At 41.8% G+C, this 26,578-nt stretch overlaps 2 protein-coding genes and 1 long non-coding RNA gene across 3 annotated transcripts; all 3 read left to right on the forward strand.

Moving 5' to 3' along the window:
- The first annotated feature begins 14,887 nt into the window (after positions 1-14,887).
- On the forward strand, positions 14,888-17,101 carry LOC148011727 (putative inorganic phosphate transporter 1-4). The gene has a single exon (XM_087670010.1). The coding sequence runs from the start codon at positions 15,165-15,167 to the stop codon at positions 16,764-16,766; it is 1,602 nt and encodes a 533-aa protein (XP_087526136.1). The 5' UTR covers positions 14,888-15,164; the 3' UTR covers positions 16,767-17,101.
- Positions 17,102-17,242: 141 nt separating this feature from the next.
- On the forward strand, positions 17,243-23,235 carry LOC148011728 (uncharacterized). The gene is made up of 4 exons (XM_087670013.1): positions 17,243-18,556; positions 20,319-20,512; positions 20,610-20,968; positions 21,061-23,235. Exons 3-4 carry the CDS (start codon positions 20,679-20,681, stop codon positions 21,368-21,370), a joined length of 600 nt encoding a protein of 199 aa, XP_087526139.1. The 5' UTR covers positions 17,243-18,556; positions 20,319-20,512; positions 20,610-20,678; the 3' UTR covers positions 21,371-23,235.
- Positions 23,236-25,757, forward strand: LOC148011729 (uncharacterized). The gene is made up of 3 exons (XR_015689281.1): positions 23,236-25,327; positions 25,424-25,525; positions 25,618-25,757. It is a non-coding gene; the product is annotated as an uncharacterized LOC148011729 (long non-coding RNA).
- Positions 25,758-26,578: the final 821 nt, after the last annotated feature.

The following is a 26,578-nucleotide window of genomic DNA, read 5'->3' on the forward strand; positions in this document are numbered from 1 at the left end:
AGATAATCTATATCCATAAATAACTTCAAAAGGTGCTTTCTTTGTAGATGTGTGCGGTGTATTGTTATATGCAAACTGTAATAAATGTAAATGAGTATCCCATGTCTGTGCTTTAGAGATAGTGTATGCACGTAAAAGATCTAGAATTGTGCTATTTGTGGCTTCTGTTTGTCCATTTGTTTCTGGATGAAATGCAGATGAGAAATCAATCTTTGTGCCTAGATTTGCAAAGAGTGTAATCCAAAAATTATTACAAAATCTAGAATCTCTATCTGAAATAATCACTTTCGGCAATCCATGGTTAGTAAAAACAGTTTTAAAAAATAACTGTGCTGCTTGTGATGCTGTTAAAGTTTTCTTACATGCAATAAAATATGCTTGCTTACTAAATCTATCTACAATTGTCCAAATCATGTCATGGTTAGATTTAGTATTTGGTAAACCAGTAATGAAATCCATAGATATATGTTCCCAAGGTTTAGATGGAATAGACAAAGGCATTAATAGTCCATACTGTTTACCATGATGTCTCTTTATTCTTTGACAAATCAAACATTCAGAAACAAAATTAGATACATCTGCATCCATATGCGGCCAATAAAAATCTTCAGTTAACATGCGTAATGTAGAAATGATACCTCTATGACCTTGATATGGGGGACAATGAATTTCATTCAAAATAAAAGATCGGAATGGAATAGTAACACACAGTCTCTTTTCAAAAAACATGAATCCATCATTATATGACAATGAATCAACATGAATGAAATTATTTTGAACTAATTTTTGCCAATCAGAATGAAAAGTAATATCCTGGTGATATGTGTCTTTCATAGCAATCAAAGAATCAAAAGATATGATAGATATATTATGAATTGCAGGTCTTCTACTCAATGCATCAGCAACTACATTTTCTTTTCCAGGTTGGTATTGAATGATAGGATGGAAACTTTGAATGAATGAAGCCCATTTGATATGACGGTCAGAAATTTGGGGTTGGCTAAGTAGATGTCTAATGCTTTGTTGGTCGGTCTTTATCATGAATTCTGAACCCATTAAATAATGCTTCCATTGTTTTAATGCTTGTACAACTGCTAAGAGTTCCTTGTCATAAGTGGAATATTTGAGCTCAGAGGGTTTCAGCTTAGAACTAGAATATGCTATTGGATGGTTGTCTTGCATTAGCACGGCTCCTATTCCTGATCCGCTAGCATCGGTCACAACTAAAAAGAATGGTCTGTTAAAGTCAGGCAATTGTAGAACAGGGGCATTGGTTAATGCACGTTTGAGTAAGTCAAAGGATTTCTGCTGGTTTTCAGTCCATTGATAAACAATGCCTTTCTTAAGAAGTTTGGTCAATGGTAAAGCAAGTAATGAGAAATTACGTACAAACTTCCTATAGAAATTAGCAAGACCAAGGAATGAGCGTAATTCATGTACATTTTTAGGAACAGGCCAATGCAATATTGCATCAATTTTCTTAGGATCAACTTTAATTCCTTCTTTTGATACAATATGACCTAGATATTCTATTTCTGTCTTAAAGAATTCACTCTTGTCAGGATTTGCAAACAATTGATTTTCTTTCAGTAATTGAAAAACTAATGATAAATGCTCATAATGCTCTTTTTCACTTTGACTGAACACTAAAATATCATCAAAGAAAACAATGACACAATATTGATATTTTAGAAAAATACGGTTCATCATTCTACTGAAAGTAGCAGGTGCATTAGTTAATCCAAATGGCATGACTAAGAATTCGTAATGGCCAAACTGTGTCCTGAATGCAGTCTTAAATATGTCGGATTTATCAAGCCTCACCTGATGATATCCAGACTTAAGGTCAATTTTACTAAATATAGAAGATCCTTGCAGTTTGTCCATAAGGTCATCAACTCTAGGTATAGGATACCTATTCTTTACAGTGATCTTGTTTAATGCTCGGTAGTCAATACACATCCGATAAGTATTATTCTTTTTCTTGACTAAGAGCACAAGTGCACCGAATGGAGAACTGCTAGGTCGAATTAAGCCTCTATTTAGTAATTCTTCTACTTGACTCTGGATTTCTTTTTGCTCTATTTGATTGTGCCTATATGGGGCTTTGCAAGGTGGTTGTGTGCCAGGTATTAGGTCAATCTTATGGTCTTCTGGACGTAATGGAGGTAAACCTGGTGGTAGGTCTTCTGCAAAACAGTCCTTAAAATATGCGAGAAATTCCTTATGCCTAGGGTGCATATGATTTTCCTTTGCATGCAATTCATTTACCCAAATGAGATATGATTTAGTATTCTTGCGCAGTGCACGTTTTGCTTGAGTATGCGAAAGCAGTGGAAACATATGAGATGCATGCATACCAAATAATGTAATAGATTTTCCTTGAAAATTTATATTCATTGTGTGTGTGGAATAATCTATATTGGGATTATGTTGGTGTCTCCATGGCATTCCTAGAATAATGTCGCTAGACTGTAATGGGACAACTAAGAAATTTCTTCTTTCAATATATGGACCAATTTGAATTTCTAAATCTTGAACTTCTTGTGTGCCATTGTACCTAGTGCCTAAAAATGTAGCTTTTATGCGATAATGCGTAGGTACAGTATGCAATTTCAATTCCTTTACCAATTTTGCTGAAATAAAGTCATGAGTACTACCGTCATCATGCAATATAATTCTTTCTTTTCCATGCACCATACATTTCATAGTCAACAATGAATGTGAAGTAGGTATACCTGGTAAAGTGTCGGAAGTAGTAGTAGGATCATCTTCTTCTTCAGTGAAATCCGGCATATCCTCATGCTCGTCTTCGTCCATAGCTCCAAGGTAGTTGATATGTGCTGATGGCTTCTTTGAATGACAATTTGCTGCGAGATGCCCTGGCTGGTGACACTTGTAGCATACGATGGGCTTGGCTTTGGTCACATTATTTGCAATGGCTGGGAGTCTGGGTATATTTGGATTTGCTTGTGGAATAGGCTTAGGATTTGGATTGACAGTGGATGGTAATGCAGGTGGTTTAGGCCAATTTTTGCGAAAAGATGGTGATGAGAAACGACCTGGATTAAACCTTCTGAAATTGGAATTGAATTGTTTAGATCCATAATTACCGTTTGCTTGGAATGGCTGTGGTCGTCGATCTCTTCCGCGTAACTTATCTTCAGTGTCGTGGGCTAAGGAGATGGCGTCTTCAAGGGTAGCAGGCTTGAACATATTCACCTCAGCGTAGTAATGTCCAAGAAGTCCAGACATGTACTTCCGCTTATGTGTCGTCTCTGGTACGTCTTCAAGCATGCGTAGCTGTAGGAGTGCATTCCAAAAACGCTCTGTATACTGTGGAATAGACTCACGATCGCGTTGTTGAAGTAAATCCCATTGCTTGATAGCCTTCTCATGAAATTGCGGTGGAAGGAAATTTTGCATGAACTTATTCTTGAAATCTTCCCATGTAGCAGGACATTCTATGCTCTTGCGGACTACAGTCCACCAAAGTGATGCTCTGTCTATCAGATGATTAGTAACACACTTGATTTTATCTTTTTCGGGATAAATTTCCTCATGGAAATAGTCATCAAACTGGCTAATGAATGATAAAACAGTCTTTCCTTCTCTTATGCCATTGAAAGTGCGAAACTTGAAACTTCGTTTACTTATCTTGGATTCCTTGCGAATGGTTTGTGTTTCAAGAGTGGCGTTGATGGTACGGCGAATCAAATCTTCAGCTTGAGGTTCTTCTTTGTCAGTGGACGCTCCTTGTAGCTTTGTCAATTGCACTTGCAAGGCTTGCCTAGCTCTTCGCTCTTCTTCCAATTGCAGCATGATAAGATCCAGCTTTTGTTCCATGGTAGGCTCGAGTAGATCGTCTTCAGTCATAGGATCATCCATATGTGGGGTAGTCATCCTGTAAAACTCAACAAACCTTTCTCACTCAAAATCAGTTAGCGGGATGAGCGTAGCTCAAATTTGGGGTTACAAGGCTATGTATTTTTGGGTATTTTCTTCTTCAATTTTCAAAAATTCTGTAATATTTCTGTCTCCGTTTGCTGAAAGTACTTCAACGAACTTGTAGATAGGTAAAACAGCTTGCTGCGAACAACTTTCCAGTTCAGAGTTTTTGCATACGAACAAGTCTTCTATGAGTTTTAAACACTAGTCAGTTCTGATTTAGTCTGACTTGCAGAGTTGCAGACTTAACAGACTTGCAGAGTTGTTGACTTGCTGGACTTAGGCCGACTTGCAGAACTTGATTCCAAGTGACTTACTGAACTTGACTTCTGGAGCGCAGGACCCGGAGTATATCGACTTCTCTGCCCTGTGTAACTTGCAAAGTATTGTGTGACTTAAGCTTAATGAATTAAGCTTAAGCTTAATAAGCTTAATAGCTTAAGCTTATTAGGGAGAGAGTAGCGACTGAAAACGGCGCAGATCGTGGAGGTCAAGAGGAGGTGTTTGATGACGACGCGGATTTTTCGGACGTCCTCAGATACCTCGTGGAGAATTTTTGTGGAGCTTCTTTAATTCCTAAGTCTTTTAAGCTTGAAGACTAAGCTTTTTGAAGAAATAGATATGGCTTCTTACTGTTTTATCCACGACTTGTTCATGGAGATGAGGGAGTGGTCCTCCGCCTGCAGAGATTGGTCCTTCGCGATCTGACAGTGGAAACAGGGGTTCTTGATCGCCAGAAGTCTGCCTGTATCGACGGTTCACGATGAGATTGACTGTAGAGGCCGTTTGTTCCTGGAGCTCCGCTTTCGCTCGAGATTGGTAGCGATTGGAAGCTCTTGATCTCTGCTCTGCTCTGATACCACTGGTGCGCAGATCGGACGCAGATAGCTCACGTGGTGAATCCCGGAAGGTCCCCAAGAACAAAGTACTCTACTTTTTAGCACAAAAACCCATGTAAAAGCAAGCACGACAAGAGGCAAGAGACAAATTGGGTTCAATCTCCCCCATGCCTTGTGTGAGCGCTTCACAAAGCATGTATTTAATGTATATTTCCAATCTTCATGCTCAATAATAGCCCAATTACAAAAATATGACAAGCTTTTAGCTTTTGAGTTTGCTTTCTACCAAAAATAGGAAAATAAAGCTAATGGACGGTGCCCATAGTGTCTGGCACGCCTGGTGCGTAGATCGGACGCAGATAGCTCACGTGGTGAATCCCAGAAGGTCCCCAAGAACAAAGTACTCTACTTTTTAGCACAAAAACCCATGTAAAAGCAAGCACGACAAGAGGCAAGAGACAAATTGGGTTCAATCTCCCCCATGCCTTGTGTGAGCGCTTCACAAAGCATGTATTTAATGTATATTTCCAATCTTCATGCTCAATAATAGCACAATTACAAAAATATGACAAGCTTTTAGCTTTTGAGTTTGCTTTCTATCAAAAATAGGAAAATAAAGCTAATGGACGGTGCCCATAGTGTCTGGCACGCCCAATCTCAATGTCCAAATAGAAATAACATATCCAGGCGCATAAGCGCATACAAAATAATAATAAATAATCGATGTCTCAATAGACATAACAAAATATAGGTGTGACGCCTATCAAAATCTAGTCCAAGAGTCGAAAACCCGCTAGACTCCAATGCTTTCCTCCGCCACTGCTGCTATCTCTACACATCAACTGAAGCATTCACAATCGTTAGTAAAATAACACAATTAAACCGACAAAAGTGAATACCTAGCAGTCTTCAGCTACATAAATAAATCAACTGGTTAGAAATAAATCCTAACCTTAATTTATTACGAGTGCGCACTCTAAACTCATAAACCTTTATTAATTTAATATGCATTTTGCGGAATCACCCGCTATGGAATCACCCATGTACACACTAAATTAATGAAACGCCCGAAAAGGACAGGCGTCCCCATCAACTTCTCGCACAAAGAATCCTCTTTGCGTATGAGCCCCGGTCATCTAAGTTTACGGAATCCACCGTAAAACCTCACGGAATCCACCGTGGAATATGCCTCCTGGCATCATACTCCGATCGGTCGCAGATAGCTCACGTGGTGAATCCCGGAAGGTCCCCAAGAACAAAGTACTCTACTTTTTAGCACAAAAACCCATGTAAAAGCAAGCACGACAAGAGGCCAGAGACAAATTGGGTTCAATCTCCCCCATGCCTTGTGTGAGCGCTTCACAAAGCATGTATTTAATGTATATTTCCAATCTTCATGCTCAATAATAGCCCAATTACAAAAATATGACAAGCTTTTAGCTTTTGAGTTTGCTTTCTACCAAAAATAGGAAAATAAAGCTAATGGACGGTGCCCATAGTGTCTGGCACGCCTGGTGCGTAGATCGGACGCAGATAGCTCACGTGGTGAATCCCAGAAGGTCCCCAAGAACAAAGTACTCTACTTTTTAGCACAAAAACCCATGTAAAAGCAAGCACGACAAGAGGCAAGAGACAAATTGGGTTCAATCTCCCCCATGCCTTGTGTGAGCGCTTCACAAAGCATGTATTTAATGTATATTTCCAATCTTCATGCTCAATAATAGCACAATTACAAAAATATGACAAGCTTTTAGCTTTTGAGTTTGCTTTCTATCAAAAATAGGAAAATAAAGCTAATGGACGGTGCCCATAGTGTCTGGCACGCCCAATCTCAATGTCCAAATAGAAATAACATATCCAGGCGTATAAGCGCATACAAAATAATAATAAATAATCGATGTCTCAATAGACATAACAAAATATAGGCGTGACGCCTATCAAAATCTAGTCCAAGAGTCGAAAACCCGCTAGACTCCAATGCTTTCCTCCGCCACTGCTGTTATCTCTACACATCAACTGAAGCATTCACAATCGTTAGTAAAATAACACAATTAAACCGACAAAAGTGAATACCTAGCAGTCTTCAGCTACATAAATAAATCAACTGGTTAGAAATAAATCCTAACCTTAATTTATTACGAGTGCGCACTCTAAACTCATAAACCTTTATTAATTTAATATGCATTTTGCGGAATCACCCGCTATGGAATCACCCATGTACACACTAAATTAATGAAACGCCCGAAAAGGACAGGCGTCCCCATCAACTTCTCGCACAAAGAATCCTCTTTGCGTATGAGCCCCGGTCATCTAAGTTTACGGAATCCACCGTAAAACCTCACGGAATCCACCGTGGAATATGCCTCCTGGCATCATACTCCGATCGGTCGCAGATAGCTCACGTGGTGAATCCCGGAAGGTCCCCAAGAACAAAGTACTCTACTTTTTAGCACAAAAACCCATGTAAAAGCAAGCACGACAAGAGGCCAGAGACAAATTGGGTTCAATCTCCCCCATGCCTTGTGTGAGCGCTTCACAAAGCATGTATTTAATGTATATTTCCAATCTTCATGCTCAATAATAGCCCAATTACAAAAATATGACAAGCTTTTAGCTTTTGAGTTTGCTTTCTACCAAAAATAGGAAAATAAAGCTAATGGACGGTGCCCATAGTGTCTGGCACGCCCAATCTCAATGTCCAAATAGAAATAACATATCCAGGCGCATAAGCGCATACAAAATAATAATAAATAATCGATGTCTCAATAGACATAACAAAATATAGGCGTGACGCCTATCAAAATCTAGTCCAAGAGTTGAAAACCCGCTAGACTCCAATGCTTTCCTCCGCCACTGCTGCTATCTCTACACATCAACTGAAGCATTCACAATCGTTAGTAAAATAACACAATTAAACCGACAAAAGTGAATACCTAGCAGTCTTCAGCTACATAAATAAATCAACTGGTTAGAAATAAATCCTAACCTTAATTTATTACGAGTGCGCACTCTAAACTCATAAACATTTATTAATTTAATATGCATTTTGCGAAATCACCCGCTATGGAATCACCCATGTACACACTAAATTAATGAAACGCCCGAAAAGGACAGGCGTCCCCATCAACTTCTCGCACAAAGAATCCTCTTTGCGTATGAGCCCCGGTCATCTAAGTTTACAGAATCCACCGTAAAACCTCACGGAATCCACCGTGGAATATGCCTCCTGGCATCAGTATTTGTTAAATAAACCCAAACTTAGTGGCTGAATTACGAGATGGATGATGCTATTTCAAGAGTTTGATTTTGAAGTAATTATACGTGTTGACCAATCACATGTTCTTGCAAACCATATGTCTTGATTAATTACTAATGATACAGAGAAGGGCGTAGATGATGACTTACCTAATGCTCAATTTTTTGAAGTTTCTATCACAATACCATGGTATGATGATATCACTAGTTTTCTTAGCAGGGCTAAATATCCACCAACTATAACAAAGCACGAACATTGTCATATTTTATTGTAGCCACGGTCATATGTTTTGATGTCATGTTATCTATATAAGTATTTTACTCATGAGGAAATTTATCGAAGGTGTGTTCGAGAAGATGAGGTGCCACAGATCTTAACTATGTTATATGATGAACCTTGTGGTGGCCATTTTGGAGGAGATTTGATAGTGAAGAAAGTGCTTTTTACTGGTTATTGGTGGCCTACATTATATAAGGATGCATATGAACATTGTAGAAAGTGTGATAAATGTCAACATACTGGGAGACCCACTAAATGTTCTGCAATGCCATTAACCCCTCTATTAGCCCTTGTACCTTTTGAGAAGTGGGCTATAGATTTTGTTGGCCCAATTGATCGATCTACACAACATCTTTCTAATAGGTTGGTATGTACTGATTATGTAACTAAATGGGCGGAAGCTAAAGCATTGAAGACTGATCATGGCAAGGATGTCACTCTATTTCTTTACGATAATATTATTACTCGCTTTAGTTGTCTACCACTGAGTTAGTTAGTGATTGTGGATCTTATTTTTTGAATAATTTAATTCTGAAATTGATGGATCTCTATAAAACCAAAACATCAAAAGTCTACCCCTTAGTATCCTCATGCCAACCATGCTATCAAATCGACAGTTGTTGTTGAGAATAGACGTGATTGGGATGAGTGGTTGCCAGAGGCACGTTGGGCGTATCAGACCACCAACAAGGTAACAACTAATAATATACCTTTTAGTCTAGTTTATGGGATTGAAGCTATAATTCCTATTGAGTTGGAAGTTCCTACTTTGCGTGTTGCATTGTCTAATCGCCTTGTTGGTGCCACGACTATGATAGTGTATTTTCTCCTGATGAGCGTAGCGTCGCCCAATATAGAGTGGATCAAGAGTAGTAGGAGTTTGCTCACTATCATGCTACTGCTTATCGTTTAACTCCCTCTTACCTTGATCTCGAGTTGGACGATAGTTGTCCATATTGGGATTACATTTGTGCTCACATGGACTTGATTAAGGGTAGTACCTTAGGAAATCTGCCTATGGCACCCATACCACCTTACCATTTGGCAGCTGATGCTCCACTCTATGAGACGATGGAGAATTCTAGTGATGCGTCTGACGATGCTTCTGATATATTTGATGTGAGGGTGCTAGGGATTCTTCAGGATTATCCTGCATGTTGTGATTTGCTTGATGGTTTTGATGTTCACCATTTAGATGATTTTGGGTTATGTTTGTTATTTGTTTTAGAGGATTTATGGGACTGTGATGATTTTTGTGTTCTTAGTTTGTTTAGTTTGTGTTCTAATTTACATGAATTTAAAATAACCTACTAATAAAAAAACAAAATAAAATACTTGAAAATGATTCACTTTTAATGTAAGATTTTCTTTTTTTTTAAGTTGTTCACACCTTAGCTTAGTTAACTTTCACTTAGTTAGGTAATTAGATGCACGCACAGTTGGGTTTACCTTTCAATGCAAGTTTTCTTTTCAATTGGCTCTAGGAACCACGAAGTTCCAATGCACTATTACCAAGTGTTTCCTTACCTTATTTTGTTTTAAATTTTTTGTTACCACACTTTCTCTTTTTAGTAGTTTAGTTTTGTTATGAGATAAGTATGATGTACTTGTGAGTGTTAAGTTCTAAAGAGAGAGTGTTCTTGACTCATGCATGACTGCATATTTTCCTATTTGAGCTGGCTGCTTAGAAACTCACTAGAGTATATCCCCTATGGATTTATTTCATTTCTTGCTTGGATTTGCTGAGTAGTAACAAACCATCTCTCCGTGAAATTTTGAATGGTTTGTCGGTGATAAAGTTACTTCTGTTGAGTCTTGTGAGATTAGCCTAGATGTCAGCTAACTAGTTAGTATAGCTCTACTGGTTCAATTTCTTGAGGAGGATTGTTGAGCTAAAATGTTTGTAGGCTTAATGCTGAATAGTGACCGTGTAAGTACAGTTTAAAAAATTTTCAAAATATACTTAACCCAACACACTCAAGACTTGAAAGAAAAAAAAAATAAAGCCATGAAAAGTAAGAAAGAACTCTCAAAAGAAGATATCCATCACCTCTGAGGTCCTTGTAGTTTGTAGGGATTTCCTTGGCGGGTGCCCTGCGTCCGATGCCTTGTATCTCTTTGGGGTGGGACCTTTTGAGCATGGTTGAAAACGAGTCTTTAAAAAATAAGCAAAAAAACAAACCTCTGATAAAATGAGATAGAGGTGTAATAATAATTATATTATATATTGTAACATGTTGGTAGCTAGACACATTGTCTCTTATTTCATGGAGGGTTAGCAGTTCTGCCCTAGAGACTCTATCTTGTGGAGCATCCTACATTAGTTTTGCTGAGGTCTATTGTTGGTCTTGCAAGAGTAAGCAAAGTCTTTGCCATGGATATTTGGAAGGAGAGTAGCATAGCATTTCTTTACTTTGAGAGGTTTTTTATTTCTTAGTAGCTCTTATGGTTTTCTTTTTGGTTGGACTCTTGCTTGGAAATTGCAATGTCATGCACGAGAGTAGACAAAGTGGTTCGGGAACTGGTTTTATTGCCACATTAAGTTAGTTCTTAACTATAGAAGGAAGAGATTATTATTTGTTGGAAAATATACTAGTTTCTTTTGTGTTCCTTGTAGGATGGCTACAGATGTAGCTGCACTCGTGGGGATGCTCACAGCTTGGAGGGAAAGAGTAATTATTTTTTCATAGTTCCCAGTTATGAGCTTCGAAAGATTTCTTGGATGATGTTGTTGTTGAAGCCATTCTTGAAGACGGGAGTCATTTTCCCCTTGTTAGTTCGTAGGAGCTCACTAAAGCTAGTGAGGGAGAAATGATAATTGCTTATTTTGAATCATTTTTACACTATTTTTCATGCAAACTAAGCTTTGGCTCTATATTACACACTATTTTTCACAAAATCTAATAGAAAATAAGATCGTAAAGCTTTATTTGGGCTGTGATGAGGTGGAATTAGAAGTAGAGAGTTGGGATATTTTAGACACGAGGAATTTAGGGAGCAAGAAAAATAACAGTACTAAAAAGTGAATGTGGGAAAATTTTTAATGAAAGGCATAGACATTTTAGAGATGGGTAGAAATACAGGTATAATTTAATATGCATACATAGAATTCAATTCAAGAAGCCATTGGGGGCAGGGACAAAATAAATCTGGAGATGTAGAAAGGTGTCAAAAAAATCCGATTCAAGTGGACAAACCTTAAAATTTTAAAAGGGGTTATTCAAAAAGTTGAAGGAGGATGTCATGGGAAGTGGGGGGTTGAGCAAGAAGCAAGAAAGATAGCAAAAAAATGGGTGCCATGTTGCAAGAGGATGTTGATTAGATTGTTGCAGACTTTGGCCATAAGATCAACATCATTTGGTTGCATTTGATCCTCTCTTCCATCTCCTGCATCCTCATCCCGTTCTTGGATAGAATTCTTGAGTGTAGTGAGAGGAATTTTCTACAAGATTAAGAGGAGATTAGTGCATATTAGTGGAAGAAGCGAAAGATTAAGAAATTTGAAGATTTCTAGAAGTGAAGGAAGAGGAGGAGCAAGCAATAACACTCCCAAATATAGTGGAACATCTTCAGTTATCTTCTTAATCGATTATGTTCATTTTCATTAAAAATTGAAAGAAAAATGGATAGAATGAATGATTTGTGGTTGAATGTATCAAGTTTCTCATCTTTGAGTGTTAAATGAACAGAAGGAATCTGAGTTCTTGCATTGATTGTATTGAAATGGTGGATAGTGTCTAGTGGATGGTGTCTATGTATATGTAAATTTAATAATAATATAGAAAGAATTCTTCGAATCTTGCTAACATGATGTTTTCCTTCTACTGAATTTTTTGTTTTCCTTCTTAACAAGTATATTGTCACAATAAAGACCATTAAACACTAGCCTAAACAAGGCTTCAAGGCCCTATTTACAAATGTCTATGCAAAGTAACTATGCAGTTGATCAAACCAAATGGCATGCTTAGAAACACTTAATGTCCAAAAATAGTCTAAAACAGAAATTTTAGCACATCCATTGCCTTAATTTTGTCTTGATGATAACCTTTATTAAGGTAGATAGAAGTTAAATGCTTTTGACCTTTGAGTTGATCACATAATGTCTTTATCTAAGAGGGTATAGGATGTTTATTCTTGATGGTCACCTTCTTTAAGGCCTCATAATCCACACATAGATGAATAGTTCCATCTTTCTTCCTCGCCCATTAACATTGGTGTTGCACAAGGGTGGATATACCAAGCCTATGCTACCATAGTGACAAACTTGGAAACATTGTGCATGCTATATCCTTTTTCAAAATCCACTATGTGATTACCTTAACCTACCATGACATCTACCATCACATCCCTAAACAACACATTAAAGGATTTATAAGTCAATAACTAAGAATCCATTCATTTTTTCACAAAGAGAACAAAAAAGATTTACAAAAATTCGACATGTTTGAAAATCTGAGTAGGCCATGTTGGGTTGACTTGCTTTTCCTTTCTTTGGAAGCACCATTCCTAGTATGAAAATAAGATGTAGACCAAGCATAAACTAATACCTCCACGAGACAAGTTAAACTAGATTCAAGATATGAAGGGAGTAAAAAGTTGTTCGTTATCTATGTTATGTGAATGTATGTTATAAATACCTCTCCCATGCAAACATTTCTTGCATGCAATCTAGACTATCCTTATGGGATGGGTGCCCTTTGATGGCAACCTAATAGTGCAACTCATTCGAGCTTAGCTCCACACTCAAACTCACTCAATGGTAAGATACTTGCTTTAGATGATTAGTCTCATAGCTAAGAGTGGATCATAATGACATGGTTTTACTAAGACACGTGTCACATACAACACTTGCTAGAGTTTCTATAGTTTGTGAAATAGATTTGATTACAAGGTCTCGTAGCTATGTTGTTGTTCACTAAAAGCCAAGGTTCCATGTAAAATGAATTGCAAATTTTCAATGAAGCCTTACATATTTGAAATTAAAGGTTTATTCTAGTTATAAAAATGGAAAATACAAGAACATTGATTCAAATATACCTCCAATGTTGTGCTACCAAAAATGTCTTTTGTGGTAAACACTAAACCAGGTTGTGCAATGCAATTGATTGAGTGGGGATGAGTTTACCTCCACTATCAAACCAATCACCCAATACAATGGCTGGGGTGACAATAATCTCCAACATCAACTTGCTATATAAATCCAAGAATCCTAAAAGTTTAGGAGGTCCCAACTAGTCAATATTTACATGTGCATTGTGGATGGTGTATATCACCTTCGGTTCTAAATTCCAACGAGATCCAACCAATGCCAAATTTTGATGGGAGGTCTAATATTTCACACGAGAGCTAAGTAATTGAAATATCCATCATTTATCTCGATTAAGCCTCAAACTATGTAGAAATTTAGGTATGTTATACATAATAACAATGCAAAATGACAAATGACATCTCTACTAAGACATGCCATTTTACATGTGTTAATTTTTTAAACTTATTTTGGTGGAAAAAATAGCTTTTAAAAAGCATGAAAGCTATCAAATTTAGGCCTTGCCGCTTCCATAAGGTCACCTAGAAGTGCCAATTTCTCTCTGCTCTGCATGGCCCTTTTTTAAACTATTTGAATATAGAAATGTGTGTCTCTTATATTCACAAAGATACATGCGTGGATGCATTGATGGAGGATAAAGCTCTAAGCAATAGGTCACATATGCGAATCCCCCTAAGCTAATCAAGTGGAGCTAAGATCTTGAGGCCGATTATAGACCGCCAATCTGTTGCTTGCACACCTTTAAAAACTAAGAAATTAGGCAACAATCGTTTGCACACCAAAACATAATAAAAATTTCAAAAAGATGTCTATGGTTTAGTTGTTAAGCCAAGAAAGGATGTGAGAGTTTAAATCCCCATAAATGCATCCCCTTTTTTAATGAGGATACTATTTGTCTATATGTGCCTTGGGTGTGGATAATGCACTTAGGTGAGGGGGTGTTGCCCATTGAGATTTTTTTTGTGGCCAAAATGCGAAGCCTACACCATTTTGGCATGTGGTGCTACACTTCTGTATTTATGAGGTTGGACGGGGGAGTTTTGTTGTCCTAAGAGTGCTGCCACGTGCTTAGTCAGTATTTGCATCCAAATGTAAAGGTGATTACATGTTTAGTAAGAAAGAAAGAAAGAAAGAAAGCATGTCACACGTTGCAAACTTTACTTATTTGACAAGTAAAAGGTTCGGTAGGTCTGCGCGTGACCTAACTCTAAGACCAATCTATGTTTGGGAGGGATGTCAAGGAGCTTAGTTGGTTGTGGTGGGTGTGTGCGTTTCAACTGGTCCAAGGATTGATTCCTCCGAGTAGCCATACACTCTGCGGCACTTACCCTCCCTCCAGACGATGCCCCGCAAGATCTTTGGGCAACAAAAGCCATATGGCAACACCTTATTTTTATTAAGCCTCGAGGGGTCACCGGGTGTTTCCATTTTGCCGGGATATTATGTCCACAAACGCGGGACGCCTGCTGATAAGTATCCCCGGGTCCCGGTGCTGATAATTATCCCCAGCCCTCGAGGAGCGAGCAGCTTCTCTCGTCTCCGTCCTGTTGGCGTGATCCAATGAGACTTTAGAAAAATCCAACATTTGATGCCATCCATTCGTCAAAGCTCCGCGTTCGGGACGAAAGCGCAGCTGACAGGCATGTCCTGACCAAATTGCTTGCACTCTTATTGATCCACAGATACATGCATGATCATAAAAAGGGCACTGTGCCCATGAATCCATCACCTGCTGAGTTGCATTCTCCCAACCGATCTCAGGTGATAGGATTTCCGAACAGAGTGCGTCCAAATTATGGCGAAGAAGCACGCGCCGCTGGAGGTGCTGACGGCCCTGGACAGGGCGAAGACGCAGTGGTACCACTTCACCGCCATCGTGATAGCCGGCATGGGCTTCTTCACCGACGCCTACGACCTCTTCTGCATCTCCACCGTCACCAACCTTCTCGGCCGGATCTACTACACGCCCTACGACGCCACGTCACCGGGCAAGCTGCCGCCGGGCGCCAGCTCCGCCGTGACCGGGGTGGCGCTGGTGGGCACCCTGGTTGGCCAGCTCTTCTTCGGGTGGCTCGGGGACAAGCTCGGGCGGAAGAAGGTGTACGGCATCACGCTCATGCTCATGGTGCTCAGCTCCATAGCCTCCGGGATGTCGCTGGGGTCCACGCCCAAGGCGGTGGTGGCCACGCTGTGCTTCTGGAGGTTCTGGCTGGGCTTCGGGGTCGGGGGGGACTATCCCCTCTCGGCGACCATCATGTCCGAGTACGCCAACAAGCGCACCAGGGGCGCCTTCATCGCGGCCGTGTTCGCCATGCAGGGGTTCGGCATCCTGGCCGGCGCCACCGTCGCCATCATCGTCTCCACGTCCTTCAACAACGCCTACCCGCGCCCGGCCTTCCAGTACGCGCAGCCCCACTCCAGCTCCACCCCCCCGCAGGCCGACTTCGTGTGGCGCATCATCCTCATGGCGGGCGCCATCCCGGCCGTCCTCACCTACTACTGGCGCATGAAGATGCCCGAGACAGCTCGCTACACCGCCCTCGTCGAGGGCAACACCAAGCGCGCCGCCCAGGACATGGCTACCGTCCTCAAAGTGGACGTCGACGACCTGGCCACCCCCGATACATGCTCTCTTCCTCCTGCCGCAATATCCCACTCCGGCCTCTTCTCCCGCAGCTTCCTCCGCCGCCACGGCTTGCACCTCCTCGGCACCACCAGCTGCTGGTTCTTCCTCGACATTGCCTATTATAGCAATAACTTCTTCCAGAAGGACGTCCTCACCAGCATACACTGGCTCCCATCTGCCGCCGACATGTCTGCCATAGAGGAGGTCTACCAGATCGCCAGGGCACAAGCGCTGATAGCCCTGTGCTCCACAGTGCCGGGGTACTGGGTCACGGTATTCACCATCGACAGGATCGGCCGATTCATAATCCAGCTGCAAGGATTCTTCTTCATGACAGCGTTTATGCTGGCGGTGGCGATACCCTACTACCACTGGCAAAGCAAGGACCACAAGGCCTTCGTTACACTGTATGCGCTCACCTTCTTCTTCAGCAACTTCGGCCCGAACAGCACGACGTTCATCGTGCCGGCGGAGCTCTTCCCGGCGCGGCTGCGGTCGACGTGCCACGGCATCTCGGCAGCGGCAGGGAAGGCCGGGGCCATACTCGGGGCCTTCGGGTTCCAGTATGCATGGGAGGGCAGCACAGGCCGCGACCCCGGCTATGGCCCTGGCATCGGTCACCGCGCTACCCTCATCCTCCTGGGTGCTTCCAACGCCGCTGGCTTCGTCTTTACCTTCCTGGTCCCTGAGACCAAAGGCCGCTCCCTCGAAGACATCTCCGGAGAGAACGAGGACGATGACGACCTCAAAAGGGTGGATAGCACCTTATAAACTAACGCCATTCTCCATGGTATAGCTCAGCGCCCTCTATGTATTTTCATTGATGTTCCTCCTATGCTTGCCGATTATGATTCCCAGGTTATTTGTATACACATCCTCCTCCGTCATGATTTTGTCAAGAAGAGGGTGTCGAGGAGAGGTCAGGTACAATTGCGAACACTCATATGGACGTGGGAGAGTTCCTTCGCAACTAGTGGGGGCCGGGGCTAACAAATGTAGAAATGTTCTTGCTCTTCCCATGTCACTATGGATCCATGGATGCACTTACTATTTGTCAACTTCCCAGGATATCCTTATTAATAGAGTTATAGTTATCTTTTGAGATCTTCCTTTCCAAGGTGGGTTTTCTTGCCATTCATGGACCTAAGTCACACAAGAACACATACGCTCACATCTCTCTCCTACCTCACTTACAAACTTACCAGACAATATGCTCAAGGTCTAATCACTCTCCACGGACAATATACTTCAAGTTTTGTGCTACATTTAGCAATAGAGCTTGCACTTGCTTGTTATGAAGCCTATTCGTACTTGAACTAGATATATAGTCATGGGCCATTGATAGTTTTATCCAGAGTGGGTTTTTCTTGTCATTGATCCACAATGGCCATGTCCGAAATGCCCCTACGACATCACTAGAAATCATGGATCTCTCTCTCTCTCTCTCTCTCCACACACACACATCACTTAGAATATTTTCAATTCAAATTGTCTTCGTTAAAAAGCAAGAGACTAGTGATTTACACTAAATGCATGCAAGGCACATGTGTAAGGATATATACTAATCCCTTGTGCCTTTTCTTCCTACATTCATGCCCGTTATGTAAGATGCACATACTAAATGTATTCTTGGGAGGTCCATCCTATAGAACATGTAAGATACCACATGAGTTCAAAAGAAATGGTATTATATTTAGTAAAATTCACATAATTATATTTATAGATGGGATTTTTAATTATAATTTGAAGAAAAATGATAAGTTTAGTAAAGTAAAAGGTGTCATTTTAAGACGTTAAAACATGTAAAGAAATGGTATTTCTTAGTATCCTTTGAATGCATGATATATAGATGATTTTTTTATTGTTGGTGGACTCCCCGTGAACATCTTTAATAGGTGCAAAAGATCTCTTATCTAAAACTACTAATCTTTGAGGATATATAGATGCAAAGCGACAACTGGTTAAAGTCTGCAGTGCTAGAGGCAATGCTAAAGGCACAACAATGTAAAGTGCAAAAGTGACTAGTGCTATAGGCACAAAGGGTTGTATCCTGTAAGCAAAGAGAGGGAAGAGTAGCATGGCTGAAAAGCTTTAAAACAATATACTTGCCTCACTATCAAATAAATCAACTCTATTTCATGTCAACATGATTTCCGACTTGTTCTTCTTCTTTCCCCCATAACTCATCTTATATTCTTGCTCAACCATGTTTTGTAACATGGTATCATATCCTCTTTCCTTGAGCACTACAAGGATTTGAGCTAGTAGCGACGCCGATTAGCGACGGCGAATAGCGGCGTCGCTATTGGCGTCGCATTTGCGTCGCAAATAAATAGCGACGCTCCACAGGGAAAAAAAGCGGCCGAAACCGAGTGCGGTTTTCATTTCGTATTTGTGGCTTGTGAGTTTTGAGAGCGAGAGCGAGGGAGAGAGCGACCGTCATGAGAGAAGGAGAGGAAGAAGACTTGCCACCACCGCCGCCGCCGCCGCCGTTGTTCGCGAAGGAGAGGAGGAGCCTTCATCGCAAAGAGGAGCTGCCCCACGCTCACCATATCTCATCGGTGAGTCTCCCTCTCTCTTTCTTTTGCTTGTTTAAGGTTTAAATCACTTTCTCTTTTGCTTGTTTAGGAGAGGAAATGAGAGAGAAAGAGAGGGAGAGGGAGAGAGAGGGAGAGAAAGAGAAAGAGAGGGAGAGGGAGGGGGAGGAAATGAAAGAGGGAGAGAAAGAGAAAGAGAGGGAGAGGGAGAGGGAGGGAGAGTGCATTCTCTCTCTCCCTCTCCCTTTTGCTTGTTTAATGTTTAAATCACTTTCTTTTTTGCTTGTTTAGAAGAGGAAATGAGAGAGAAAGAGAGGGAGAGGGAGAGGGAGAGGGAGAGGAAGGAAGAGGGAGAGAAAGAGAAAGAGAAAGAGAAAGAGAGGGAGAGGGAGAGGGAGGGGGAGGGGGAGGAAATGAGAGAGGGAGAGAAAGAGAAAGAGAGGGAGAGGGAGAGGGAGGGAGAGTGCATTCTCTCTCTCCCTCTCCCTTTTTCTTGTTTAATGTTTAAATCACTTTATTTTTTGCTTGTTTAGGAGAGGAAATGAGAGAGAAAGAGAGAAAGAGAGGGAGAGAAAGAGAGGGAGGGGAAGGAAATGAGAGAGGGAGAGAAAGAGAAAGAGAGGGAGAGGGAGGAGAAGGAAATGAGAGAGGGAGAGGCAGAGGGAAAGGGAGGGAGAGTGCATTCTCTCTCTCCCTCTCCCTTTTGCTTGTTTAATGTTTAAATCACTTTATTTTTTGCTTGTTTAGGAAATGAGAGAGAAAGAGAGAAAGAGAGGGAGAGAAAGAGAGGGAGAGGGAGAGGGAGGGGAAGGAAATGAGAGAGGGAGAGGGAGAGAAAGAGAGGGAGAGGGAGAGGGAGAGAAAGAGAAAGAGAGCGAGAGGGAGAGGGAGAGGGAGGGAGAGTGCATTCTCTCTCTCCCTGTCCCTTTTGCTTTTGGAGAGTGTTAAGATATATAATTGTGAGAGGGAGAGGAAATACGAGAGAAAGAGAAAGAGAGGGAGGGAGAGAGAGAGAAAGAGAAAGATAACATATATTGGAATGATATCATATCCATGATTATGGTAATGGTATCCACTTTACTTTTTTTATGGGTACCATTACATCGACTCCTTAAGGGGGCTAAAAATTAGTCATACTGTTTATAAAGTCTAATTACGAGATTTAAGATGCACGATAATAGACTAATTAGGAGATTTAATATGCATAATTCATTGTTTTTGTATTAACTTTATAGGCATAACAAATTAGAAATCATGCCAACTAGTCAACGGAAGGACTAAAAGAAAATGATACCCTAGCTAATGGTCATTACGATACTTCATCAAAATGAACCCAAAAGTATTGTTATAGAAGAAGAATCCCTTAAATTGAGTATAGGATATTTTCTCTCAGGTCTTATGACTATGAGTAGAATTGATTGAAACAAATTTTATTACTATAGTTGATAAATTTCATAGATGGCATTAATTTTAATACGCGATCCTAGGACAAAAAAACCACATTTCTAAGATGCTTTTTGTTGAGACTGATTTATTATTAGACTAAGAGATCCTCAATGATGCTCATAAATGGATTACTTATACTCAAAGCCCTCTAGTGTAGTTTTTTACAATAACGAATAATTATCTACCGGGACAAACAAATCCTTGAGCATGATACAAGGCTGAGATATAACATCAATAAATCTCTCAACTACTATGTACAATGCAAGATTTATGGTCAACTTGAAACTTGACGTACATCTCCATAAAGCTATCCATTTAAGCCTCGTTTGCTGTAATGTAGATAATATGGAAAATGAAGAAGGTCTTATTGTTCAAGATCGCGAGACGTATCTTAATCAGCGTGTCCCATGTCCTTGCTCTCAATGCAAGTTGGCAATTAGGTGAAAACACCGATTGTCTATAGAACACATACGACGATTTGGCGAGTTTCAATCTGAGATTATTGATAAGGCGATTGCGGATTTTCAGCAAACGGTAATTTGAAGTTAATATTAATCATGCATTGTACTCGCAAGCTAATTGAAAACCATACACAATAAGATTGGGTCTTGTTGGCAAATTTTCTATCCAGGGGGGTGATGTCTCGACCCAAGGGAGAGTGCACCCTTTGCGGCCAATTAGAAGAGTTCGTGGACGTGCGATGGATGGATTGCAGGAGCCAATCCACCACTCGCAAGGCCCATCTATATCATCAATGCCAGAGGAGACAGACAACCTTCCCGACCTACCTACAATCTTGGAGCCTGAGATGGAGGCAATGATCGATGCATTGATTTCCATGGATGTTGAGACATCTGACCCGCTTAGAGAGGAAGCATCCATACCATTATATGATGGGTGCCGAGTATCTCCGTTGAAGACATTGCTTGCACTCTTAAGTGTGCAAGCAAAATACGGTTGGAGCGATACGAATGTGACCGAGTTATTCAGGTACCTCGCACATAGGCTTCATTGATTATTATTTTTTACAGTATTATTGCAAACATTTGTGCTTTTTCAAGGTGTTTTATGATTTTTTTCAGGTTATTGAAATATCATATATTACCACCTGCAAATACCATGCATGAGTCTCGTGATGATGCACGACATATTTTACGGAAGCTTGGCATGGACTACAATAACATCCATGCATGTATCAACGACTGCATACTATTTCGAGATGAATACGAGACTATGGAGACATGTCCAAAGTGTGGTGCTCATAGGTATCGACAGGACTTGCAAGGGCAAATCATCCCTCAAAAAGTTCTCAGACACTTTTCACTCATCCCCCGCATAAACCACATGTTTCGCACGTCCGGCATGGCAAGCTTGACAACGTGGCATCTGTAGAATAGGTCCACGGATGGAGTTCATCGAATATCAGTGGATTCACACACATGGAGCCACATTGACTCTACCTTCCCAAGCTTTGCGCGAGAGCCAAGGAATCTTCGGCTCGGTCTCGCCGTGGATGGTGTGAACCCATTCAGTCTACGCTCGACTTCTTATAGTGTGTGGCCTATAGTGCTTGTCAACTACAACATCCCTCCATGGCTTTCTACGAAGAAAGGACATCTCATCCTTAGCTTGCTCATCCCGGGCCGCTACAAAGTAAAAAATATGGACGTGTATCTTCGTCCATTAGTCGATGAGCTTAAGATTTTGTGGGAGGAGGGGGTCACTGTGCAAGATATGAGCAGGTGCGATGGTCGGCGGTCAGCCAACATTCGAGCCATTCTCATGTGGACGATGCATGAATTTCCGGGATTGGGAGAGTGCTTAGGTGAGCAGACCTCCGTTCTCGTTAGTAATATCTATATTTTATCTCATTCAATCAAGTATTCACTAGGTCGTGGCTCGCCTTACAGGTCTAGTTACCTCAGGTTATCATGCATGTCCATTGTGTGGGCCACAGTTAGACTCCCGAAGGTCACGAACCATGAAGAAGATGGTATATCAAGGACATGCCGCTTTCTTGCCGGAGGATCATGAACTTAGGGAAGGTTTTCTTGGACGACCTCCAATACGTATGAATGCCGCAAGCTGGTACGAGCCGAAAATGGTAAACTCGAAATCACATCCAAATGGAATGCGACGGTTCTCAGTTTTCTATGAGTTGCCATATTGGACCCACTTACAGGTCAACCACTTGTTGGATCCCATGCATATTTTCAAGAATGTGGGCAACTTGCTATGGGACCATATCATAGGAAAGAGAGACACTATAGGGTCACGAACGGATTTAAAGGAGGTAGGTAAGATGGAGGCGCTTTGGCCGCAGTCCAGTGCTGAAGGAGGAGTGCAGCTTCCTCGCGCTCCTTAGGTTTTGTCCACCAAAGAAGAGTGCATTGTGAAGCAAGTAATCAAGTATATCCGCACTCCGACGGGTATGATGCGTTCTCTCAGGTCCGCATTTTCTAAAGATGACCAATTGTCAAGGCTAAAATCCCATGATTGGCATAAGATATGTCAGGTTTGTGAACAGAATGGATTGTATTTAGCATGGGCATTTTGCAATTTGAAAAGTGGCAATTATTCATAATGCTTTCTCATTTGTGGCAGTTTGTCCTACCGATCGCGATCGTAGGATGCCTTACTCCAAAAATTCGCGGGGCCATTTACAAGTTGTTGACTTTGGTGCAATGGATCTCACAGAAAGAGATTAAGACGTCCTCTATTGAATCCGCGAGGCGGGGAGCAGTGGAGACGGTCTGTCTCTTTGAGAAATACCTACCCACTAGCATGCTCACGATACAAGTCCACCTTCTTGTGTATCTTGTGGATGAAGTGGAGATTGCTGGACCTGTCCATACGCGATGGATGTTCTTCCTAGAGCGCTTCATGAAAACCTTGAAAGGCTTTGTGCAACAACGAGCTCGGCCAGAAGGTAGCATGGCCGAAGGTTGGTTGGTGTCAGAGGCGTTAGTGCATATCTCACAATGGCTACCAACGGTGGAACCAGACAATGAAATGTTATGGACGTTGAAGGACGATGATAGACTAACTGGAGATGTGGTGGTTGGAAATGGGGTAGAAAAAAGAATGGATGCCTCAATGGAAGAGAAGGTGAATCGCTTTTGTATGTTGCACCATGCCTCCATGGAGACGTGGCTTGCCAAGTACCAGATTGCAAGGCAAGATTGAGAGGAAGCGCGAGCTGAATTCGGACGCAGTACGCGTCATCGACCGATTCGATATCCCGAAGGCATGGAGAAGATGCCGCGGTTTATGTTAATACGATGGTTGCATGGAGCCTTGACCGCAGCATCCAACGAAGGGATAGAGGTCTCAATGGAGGAGTGGGAGTTCTCGAGGGGATGTAGTCCAAAGGTGATGAGGGGTTTAGAACATGTCGTATCTAAATTTTATATGCGACATCTAATTTGAGTGTTTCAATGTACAATACAAAATATATAGTGCAGTGTGGTCGTGCGGACGACATTTTCGCGTGGAGCGTATTGACAAAATGCGCTCCACAATGGACTGTGGTGTCATGGCAAGGTTCGAGCAAGAGAGCCGGCGACGAGCAACAGATCCGAACACGGTTGTGGATGAGATGGAGTATTTTGGAAACTTGCAAAGTATTATTACGGTGGATTACCGTAGCTGCTTCATGATACTATTCGATGTGCAGTGGTTCAAAGTGGTACTTGGAGGAGATGGAGCAACAGTTCGACGAGGTCCATCTGGATTTCTCGAAATAGATTCCAAAAAAAAATGGACGGATTTGCGCGACACCTTTGTGTTGCTGGCCCATTGTGAACAGGTGAATAGAGTCATTTGCTTGCTAATTGTAATACGACATGGTTTATGTCACAATGGTTTGAACTCGCTTTGTACGTGTTTGTGAACAGGTAATCTTCTATCCAAACCCCTGACAACCTCGATGGTGGTATGTTATACCTTCAACTCCTTGAAGTGCGAGAGTATATGATCAAAGCGATGTTCTGGTCATAGATGAAGATAATATGCAAATAGAGGGGTCGATATTACAAGGGGTGGAGGCCGCCGCAAGCTTGGAGCCCGCATCGGCTAACAATGATGGAAATACAGGAGTCCAAGAATTTTTTGAGAATGAGGCAGACTCATTCTTTTGTGGTGACATGTCTATCAACCTTCCAGTGTATGCAGAGTTGTGCCAGGAGATTAACATGGGACCATAGGATACTTCATTCTTGGAGAATTGTATTACTCAATTCGTTGTTTAGATCTTTCATAAAGGTACATAAGATATGCATTTTAAGAGGGATTTTTAAAAAATGATTTATATTACTGTGCTTTGTATAGTTTAAATTGATTATTATAACACCATTTTTTATCTATGCAAGTGACATTTTCAGGATGAGTCGAGGGATGTGCGATGAGGATTTTCAAGACATGATGGCACGCATGTCTCCAGACCAGCTCGCGAGATTCAGAGAGATGGCAGACCGGGAGCTATCTCGTTCTTCATCAGGGCTCTCTGCTAGATCTGCTTCAGCGCGATCAGATGCTTCAACTTCGAGCAGACGATCTTGACGCTCACGACTTGGGCCAGAGGGAGGGACTGCATCGGGATCAGGGGGATGCTGCTGTGGAGACACGGATGTGGTGTCTCCGTCTCGTCGTTCAACTGGAGCTACATCACCTCCAGGATTTGTCACACCTGTGGGGACGTCTACTCCAGTTACTCCGGCTTTTGCGTAGCCGTCAGCAAGCAGGTGGCACCCCTTTTGGTGGCACCCCTTTGAGTGCCACTCCGAGAGAGGTTACCCCCGTCGGTACACCGGATGTAGAGGGGTCTCCTCGATATGCCCAAAGCATGGACGGAGATGGGAGAGGACCCATCTTAGGCAGACTCCTAGGGGTTATGGATACCTGGTTGATAGTAGGTCAGGAGCCATCATCGTGAATGATGAGGGGAGGAGGGTGATGGCTCGAATGAGAGAGTTGTGCCAACAAGTTTTTCGGCACAACGTCCTGGATCATTGGAAGAACATACCGGAGGGGAGCAAGGACTACATAGTAGTATCCTTGCACAAGGAGTTTCCGGTGCCAGCCGCAGTAGATAGATTCTCTACGGGCTGGATGATGGATTGCATGCGTGCATACATGTCACATAGATGATCTGACGCACGCAAGGCAATCAAGAGTGGGGTTGCAAAGCCCGAGTGGTTAGATGTAGATGACTGGCGCCGACTGAGGGAGGAGGCTACAGATTCGCCAGGACGTTGGAGTCAGCAGCGGGAGGCGGCAAGGGCATGACTCGAGGCCGGAGTGGTCCATCATCTTGGGAGTGGCGGCCACAGGACATATTTGGAGGACTTTGTAAGTTTCTCTTTTGTTTTTCTTGTTTGTTTTTTTGAAATATTCTTTGTGCTGACAATCATGTTTCTAACAGTTAGCATTTTGTTTTCTTTGCAGCACTCCATTACAAATCGCGATCCACAAGGCCTTGAGACTCGATATGCAGAGAGACACGGTCTCAATGCATTGATCGACCGATTGTATAGACGCGGCGGCCCTGTAAGTCACTCATCTTTCTTGTCCGTAGTTACCATGAGATATTTGAATGCATTATTATATGGTGGATTGATGTGTTGTTTCTTTTTCTGTAGAATCCGTTCGATGTTCCTTTGCAGCGGGACGAGCTTTCGGGGGACGAGGATTTGTAGCTCACCCTTGGATCCTTGGAGCTCACACACCTTTAGTTTTTAGTCACCTGATCTATGTAGACATTTTCTATGTATTAGTGATATCTTTTCATGATTGTACCAATCGCATTTTATGCGATCATGTATTTATTTCATGTATCAGTTTTATGATTTCAGTATACATTCTTTTTGTTTGCAAGCGCTTTGTATGCAGTAGTGCAGAAGCTGCCCTGCCACAAATTTTTTTTTTCCTTGTTACCGTCGCTATTTGCGTCACAAATGTACTGCTCGTGTCGCTATTGGCGTCGCTATGTGCGTCGCAAATTTACTGCTTGTGTCGCTATATAATGTGACGCACATAGCGACGCATATAGCGACGCCAATAGCGACGTTTCTATGGCGTCGTCACTAACGATACTTTTTGCGACGACGGGGGAAAATTTTGTTGTTTGTATTTTCGTTGCTTTAAACATCGGTATAAGGTCTATATCTTGTAGTGGAGGCTATGAGATAGAGAGGCATTCATAGCTACACAAAATTAAAGGAGTTCAAGACTTTGAAGGTGTGCTGCTCAAGAGGCCCAAAGCTTGGAGATTGAATGCTTGCAAAGGGTGTGTGGAGTTTGATTCTAGGAAGAGGTATATCTCCCTCACTATGCTCATTAGCATACTCAAATCTATTTTGAAGGGTGTCACTGTAAAGGAAGCAGAAGGCTTGCAGTCATTGAGGGTTGGTTTCAAGTCCAAATCCATTAGGATTTTCGATTTTCCATTGTTTGGTCAAGGGGACTACTTACGCCTTGTGCTTAAAGGGCTTGCTTCAAGCAAGCCAAGGGCGGCAACAAAGGGCCCTCCTTTTGAAGATAAGTTGGGGGCAACTTGAGAACAAGCACATGGTCTGCTTGTATGTGTCAGAGAGAGAGAGA

The sequence above is a fragment of the Lygodium microphyllum genome, chromosome 28, assembly GCF_053477565.2.
Source record: "Lygodium microphyllum isolate KBCC chromosome 28, Lygodium_microphyllum_v1.1.10, whole genome shotgun sequence".
In the NCBI taxonomy this organism is placed as follows: Eukaryota; Viridiplantae; Streptophyta; class Polypodiopsida; order Schizaeales; family Lygodiaceae; genus Lygodium; species Lygodium microphyllum.